General features: G+C 35.0%; 2 protein-coding genes and 1 long non-coding RNA gene across 4 annotated transcripts in view; 2 read left to right on the top strand and 1 right to left on the bottom strand.

Annotated features, from left to right (window-relative positions):
- Positions 1–207: 207 nt before the first annotated feature.
- LOC132908093 (microsomal glutathione S-transferase 1-like) lies at positions 208–1,044 on the top strand. Its single transcript, XM_060961751.1, has 2 exons — positions 208–527; positions 620–1,044. Exons 1-2 carry the CDS (start codon positions 399–401, stop codon positions 941–943), a joined length of 453 nt encoding a protein of 150 aa, XP_060817734.1. The 5' UTR covers positions 208–398; the 3' UTR covers positions 944–1,044.
- Positions 1,045–2,783: 1,739 nt separating this feature from the next.
- LOC132908054 (titin) overlaps positions 2,784–7,333 on the top strand; it is a 47,332-nt gene continuing 42,782 nt past the window's right edge. The window contains exon 1 of the mRNA XM_060961618.1: positions 2,784–3,024. The gene's annotated coding sequence lies outside the window, so the exon portion shown is untranslated. The remainder of the gene's footprint in view (positions 3,025–7,333) is intronic.
- On the bottom strand, positions 3,038–5,757 carry LOC132908101 (uncharacterized). Of its 2 annotated transcripts, none has more exons than XR_009658303.1 (3): positions 4,638–5,757; positions 3,555–3,672; positions 3,038–3,450 (listed from the first exon to the last, which is right to left on the bottom strand). It is a non-coding gene; the product is annotated as an uncharacterized LOC132908101 (long non-coding RNA). The 2 variants fall into 2 exon arrangements; XR_009658304.1 differs by lacking the exon at positions 4,638–5,757 and adding an exon at positions 4,289–4,631.

Here is a 7,333-nt window from a genome sequence, read left to right as displayed (position 1 = left end):
TATATGAATAGTCAAATCACGTATTTGAATTTAATTGAAAAATACAATACATATTACATAGCATAAGAAAGATAAAGACATATCTATGAATTGTTAATATTGAAATAAGAATATATATGAAAACACATTTCAATAGATATTGTTATCGTTTCTCACTCGTATTAGTTTTGTAAAATCATCATGGAAAAACATGTTGATATATGATGACATTAGCTTTTTTTTTATACGCATCCCCACTTTGCACATACATTTTAACATGTAACGCAAATACTATGGATAGTCTCATCAGAATCCTTGTACGTAGCAAACGTTCTAACGCAATTCGCAAGACACGATTTATGCAACGTACTTCATCGAATTAAGCTACACGGAATTATACACAATATACAACATTCATAATGTCCACCTTAAATGCAAATCTTGTGGACCCCGAACTTTTCAAAATTTTTGCATTTTGGGGAAGTATACTTGCTTTAAAATTACTCGCGATGGCACCATTAACAGCACGCTACAGATTTAAAAATTTGGTACGTATACGTTTCATTAACTTGCAACACAAAATTATCTGTATTTATATCGTATGCGAAAACAGAAGATATAATTTTTATATCTATTGCAGGCATTTGCAAACATCGAGGATACAAAAATATGGAAAGGGTCAAAAGTTAATACCAATGATCCTGAAATTGAACGTGTACGCAGAGCACATTTAAATGATTTGGAAAATGTTCTTATATGGTATATTGTTACATTCGCTTGGTTAACTACAGGACCTTCTATATGGTTAGCTTCAATGTTAATTAGGGCTTTTGTAATTGCTAGATTTGTTCACACAGTGGTATATGCTATTTTCTCAAAACAGCCTCATAGAGCACTAGCTTTTTTTGTAGGTTTTGGCACTACTGTATATCAAGCATTTAGTACTCTGTTGTACTATATGTAATTTCAATGTTAAGATTTCATCTTTGTTTTGATATATTCTTTATTGTTTATTAATACTGTAGTTATTAATAAAATATATAAGATAAGAAATTCTATTGATTAGATTATTTGATATTTTATCCATATCAAAAGGACCTATCCATTTCCTTCATTTTTTATTGTCACACTAACTTCAAAATAAATTGCAGATAACTAATATCATACATATCATAATGAAAAAGACTTTCATTTCATAGAATAATAATATATAACGCTTAATACTTTTGTAACATAGTTTGTCATTTTTTATTTATAAAACAGAATTATATTTTATGTATAATACATTGTTACAATAAATCTTATTAATATAGATGTTAGTCAATGGAAATATTTGAATAAAATTCTCTAGTGTTTAATAATTTGACAAGTTAAAAAGGACATATTATCTAATTCTACAATATATCCAGCTTGTTGAATATTTAGAAAAGATTAGTTTAATTTATTAAATGAAAATAATATCATTAAATGCCATGATTATTTTTAGAAAATGCACTGGATCTTTTATTTCTGGCTTGGATACATATTCTTTGAGTACAGAAATATTCTTTAGGAATATAGGACGTATAGCATTTGAACACAGATTCTTTTAAGAACATTATAATTTTAGGAGGTTAAATAGGTATGTTGATTCGTACATGAATGTGTTATGATAAAGTATAGAAGGAAGAAGTAAAACAAATATAATTATAATTTAACATACCTTGATCTTATTGATTTGTTTTTACAAGCAGAACAAAAGAGGCAGTGATTTTTGCGAGTTCCAACAATTATATCCCATCGTTAGAAAACTATATCTTTTATTCTATATTATGATATAGCGTTATATTGCAAACTGATCATATGAACAAATGATAACACATGAAGTACTTAATATTATAAGTATAGTATTCATAATCATTTATGTAATTGCTCAAACTCAGTTTGAATCAGCTCAAAGTCAACTCAATTAACGCGTTGAATAAAAACTAAAATATGTTGTATAAAAGTTAGTCAATATACAAAGCATAGATAAATATAATAAAAATATAAATATTAGTTTAATATAAAGTTACTTATAGCGAAATCGATGATGTAAGTATTTAGTTATGTAGAAAATTTATATAAGGAAGAATCAAATGCTAGTGTTAATTTATTTCTTCTGCTTACCTATTTATAATATTTATATATGTAATTTATGCAATATGTAAATTTAAAAGTCATAAAAATTCTACAGATCAAGATCAAATGTGGAATATTACTATGTTCCGTAAAGGAATCAGGAATTGTATTAGTAATACCTACATACATATGTAAATATCAACAACTTTATTATAATTACTTCTTTTATTTTTTATATTATAAATAAGTTTTTCTATCAAACTCATTCCAAATTATGTCCGCTTGCTATTAAAAGAAAACAATCATATTTCTGCTTGTGATAAAACAGACATATTGCACAAAATACAAAAAGAACAATTTTTATATTTTTTAATAGTATTCGCCAAAAATTTTAAAAGTTCATATTCTCTATTTTACTCTTTTCACAGGTTAAGTATATATATTTTTAATATAAACGTACGGAAATGGATATAAAACTAAAGAATGTGATAATTTTTTCATTTATTAAACTGTAAAAATGATCAAGACACACTTACCATGTTCCGTTTTTATTGGTTATATTTTATCAAAAATCATTTCTGGTCCGTATATTGCCGCGTTTATAATCAACGTAATAGAAACGATATGCGCATGGGCAAAGGTTGTTATGCGCGGTCGTCATGACGACGTTGTCTCGACGGCAATGGGCGCGGGAACGTCAGACGTCGCGATGTATCTGTGAGGTGCGAACCGCCGTCGGTGCAACGGCGTCCCGCCGTTACCGAATGTGTGCCAAACGTTCGTTCGGTTTCGTCGGAAAACAATGCGTTATCTCATTCCATACCTCCAGACGATTAGCGCCACGACACCTCACCTGGACAGTGATCGAGGAACCACTGTCATCTTCCCTCAAGACGATGATCGATATGTTGTGTAGAAACGCTACTAGAAAAATATAACTGAAAGGTGAGTGTTAATTTAACTTTTCAAACTTATCGAAATTTTCTTATCGATATTTATCAATATTCTTATAATATTTTTAATAAAAATTATGTGGTCATTTGAAAGTGAAAAAGATGATGAAAAATTATGAAGTATCGTTTGAAAAGTTATGTCGTTTATATTGGTTACATTTGAATACACGATATTTTAGATTCGTGAATAGTTTTTTATCTTAGAACATTTCAACTGTTTAACTCGTATGCAAAATAGAAGAAAGATCGTACGTTAAGCGAAGAACGTAAAGTAAATTCTTTTCTCCCTTTGATCCGATGTAATACAGATGCCTTTGTGCATGGTACATGAAATCGGACGTGGGTCGTCTTTGATCTGTCTTCCAGAAAGCGCAATTTCTACAGTCTTCTAGTTTCTTGAAATTTTATTCGTACGAAACTAGAAAATATCTTTACTTACATAATTACTCGTTCGGGCGTAACGAAAAATTACTATTTAACATTTGAAATTTAAATTTTGCACTGAGAGGTTATAAGACATACACAACGCTAATGATGCTACCGTACAGCCGACAGCGATGTAATAACGGTTGCCGCTTTACAGGGGCTCTACACATGATCCGATTTCCTCATATATAAGAGTAGCATTTCCTTTGAAGATCTTAACGTACACGGAAGTATCGATCAATTAACGCAATTAATTATTCTTCAAAAAAAAAAGCGAAAATAGAAACGGAGTCATTCATATTTAAACGGTAATCTATCGTACTTATACATATATCCTCTATTACATCGTGCCTCGAATATAAGAGTGCATTCATGCGACAATTGTGATCGATTTTCATCGCATTTACTTCTACCATTCGCATTCCGAGCGTATGTGGATCGCGATATGGTCTGTTCTTTCAGTACCGCGTTCATGTACTTTCTATTGTTTCATCAATACTCTCTCTCTGGTAACCGCATCTGCAACGCTAGAGAGATATACGAGTATATGTGTATCCGTCCGCGTGGATGCGTCCTTGTATAAGTACGATCCCCGTTGTTCCGTTGATCTCGATAAAACTCTATGCGAAGAAGATAGAGCTCGCGTGTGAGGGCACTCGAGCAATATGTAGGCTAGCAGGCCGATTCCTCGCAATGGCTTTCCGAAAAATGTTAATATTAGCGAGCGATCGATACGATTATCCGTTTAAGCGTGCATGGTACGCGGATGATTACAAAGCGGTGGCGTATTGACCCCGTAGTTTCTGTTCCCGAGATAAGGGGTCCCTTACGTGCGTGCCAATGCCGCTTGTGGTTTGCTCCGCGCGCGGTTATCGATAGCTCCCGACAGTTTTCCGTATCATATGGTCTCATCTTATGCGCGAACCATCGAACGAAATTACATCGTATCGGCTGTCATGCACCAATTCATCCCTGACCATGATTCAATTCGTCGCAAAATTAATATCAAGATCGTAATTACATTTCTATTGATATCAACACCGTCGCAGGTGACTGTCACCTTTTGTGACAACGAAATCTGCCTTGATACATATTTCCGCAGCACAAAGGTGTATGATTAATCAACGTCATGCACACTTTTCGATCAATTATGTACCGTGTTTACTATTTGCTTCTCACCGTGTTTGCATCGAGTGTCCTAATTCTGGCTTCCCTTTTCACTCGGCATGACAATGACGCTTTGAATTGGGTCTGGGCAGTCTGGTTTCTCAAGTACACGAAAAAGATGATTAATTGCGTCGCGTCGCGCGTATATGGTGCGATCTTACTTGTAAATGCAGATTGACAACCACTGTATAAGTCTGTAATTTAGTGTCATGGTCGTATACGGAGAAACGTGATCTGTCGTCTACTTAAGTACGCGTACGGCTGGCTACGTACTCGTATCTTCGTGGTTCTTACCAACACTCTCGAATATTTATCGCGGTATTAAGGATTGTCCGCGAAGAGACTTTACCCTTGCCATGAGTAAACCGAACGAAACAGTCCATGACATCATATGCATTCTGTATATGTATTCGTATCATCCCCCTACCATCCCATTCGAGACGAGATGTGAAATTGGTATGTCCGCTTATGGGCTGTTTGCCGCGAACGCAACGAGAGACGACGCCTCTTCTTGCCCTTTTCTTTTCGTTATGCTTCCGATGCCGCGGGACCATCAGCTTCCTTTAACGTAAATCAATGCGATACATGGTTGTGTCCTCGTTTCGTGCATCCTTATTCATTATCGTGGGATTAAAGCGATCAATGTGTTCGAGCGTACTCATTTTTATGGTCGGTTCGCTGATGAAATTACCATCAAATTTTTCATTATACGCTCGGAAACTGCTAGTTAAACCGCTTCACGATCTTTTCATTCGGTATAATGTAATTTCGTTTCGCTTCGTTGATCACATTATTACACGTTCTTCACGCTATACTTTATTATTTATATCGAAACACTGTTCCCTGTCATGTAATTGTCACTTCGACAAAACTGATCCTTTCAGAATAATCCGCTCTGTAGCTTCTAAAGGGCCTGTCGCGCAATATGTTTTTTTATAACTTAATTAAAATTCGACATTGACGACAATTTCACCGAGAATACGAAATTTACCGAAAAGTAAATCTGAGAAAGTATCGCGTACACTGTGCGGGCATGGAATTTATACAACAATATGCGGCAATAGCTTTGGTGACTTCATGAGTGTGACGTATTTTATGTATTCAACGGTAACCATGCGTGACCGTGCATTCGTTTCGCTTTGTGCGATACTGATGACAACAAATAATGTTGCGGCCAAGAACTTTTGAATTGGCGCGTTATTAGAAACCATCGTTATTTTCTGGAAAATATCCATTGTCCATCGAATTAGGACCATACATAGAAATGCTATTTCCGTAATGTCATACAAAGCACACGAAAAACTAATATTAGACGCTGTAGTTATCTAAAAATTCAACGCGCCGACACGTTCTCAATCCATAGACTCGTGGCTATCGTCCGAATTAAAATAATACAAAAATATCGAGGAATAAAAGGACTAGCGAAGAAGATTATGGTTTTCTTATTCGTGAAAACCGAATTTTGCGAATATTTGTAAAATCCTAATTCGAAGGATACAACAACGTCTACCGAGCAGGTATGCTTCGTAAATTTCAAGTGTATTGAGCTTTTGGACACTAGGAAGATCTCTTAAAGCAGACAGAAACGAGTATTTTATTAGAGAAAAATTCGAAAGAGGTATTTTAATTATCCACGAATGCGTTATTTTCCGAGGGAGGGCCGATACGTCGAGATCTTGAGGACGATAGAATGGCGCGCAGGGGTCGTTGTAGAGTACATCGCTTCGTCTTAGAAGCGGAATTACAAAAGTTTCCCTTTTAACGTTAATTAATAAGAGAACGCGCTGTACCGTGCTTCATTATAGCGCTATCCATTATAAAAGGAGCCAGCCGGGGCCGTCTTTCAAGTTGGGCAAGCTTTCGATTCTCCTGAGAGGGACGTGGAAAAGGATAGCCTGATTTACGCGAGGCGGTTGACTTTTTCTTCATATATACTTAACCCTGTTAACCATAAAGATCGACGGACGTCCGTGAGAAACGATCGATCTCGATCCATTACGTGTAACATTGCGATACACTAGCAACTGGAAAGCGTTTCTGATCAAGGAGTCGCGGCATAACCGCGCCTTGGAATTCGATCGCGTCCTTCTTCTTAAGTAAATACGAATGGATCACGAGTGGATGCGAATTTACAAATAAATAGAGCCCTTCGTTTTTACAAAGTTTCACCTCGCTACCATACCAAGTATACTCATTCTTAACTCTTTCCACCCAATTTTTTTTCTATTCAGTTTTTATTCTTGCTTTCTTGAGAAAGCGACAACGCTAAACTATGCTCGTACGATAATTTTTGATATTTGTCTAATGATTTTAACAATTAGGACACGCGAATTTCGTAAATGCGTAGGTACTTTTACGTCCAAACGATAATTTATAACAGCATATGTGATAAAGTACGTTGCTATCAACGTTATTTAACAACTAATTTAAATTTATAGCCTGCTGGTTCTATAAAGGTATAGTATAAGTGTCATTTCTAATTACTAATTACCAATTCGTCACTAATTTGTACGTTCTACTGAAATTCACATACCATTACGACAAGTCGACCAAAGTGTCCAAACGCTTAGCTTAATTATCACGGTCCCATCGATATTAAAATAGAAAGAAACGACAAGTATCATGCGTGAATAACAAATGAGCAACGATTCAGAGAAATGACTCATAGTTCGATAGAAGTTCCAGGAATTCTCGTTTAGTCTGCCACT

Source organism: Bombus pascuorum, chromosome 6 (assembly GCF_905332965.1).
Source record: "Bombus pascuorum chromosome 6, iyBomPasc1.1, whole genome shotgun sequence".
NCBI classification, from domain to species: Eukaryota; Metazoa; Arthropoda; class Insecta; order Hymenoptera; family Apidae; genus Bombus; species Bombus pascuorum.
This window is presented reverse-complemented; position numbering and strand designations above follow the sequence as displayed.

What these genes read in the sequence shown, in the direction of transcription:
- LOC132908093 (XM_060961751.1), top strand. Translation starts at nt 399, where the DNA reads ATGTCCACCTTAAATGCAAATCTTGTGGACCCCGAACTTTTCAAAATT. An exon ending in GCTACAGATTTAAAAATTTG is followed by an intron (nt 528 to 619) that starts GTACGTATACGT and finishes TATCTATTGCAG; the next exon opens with GCATTTGCAAACATCGAGGA.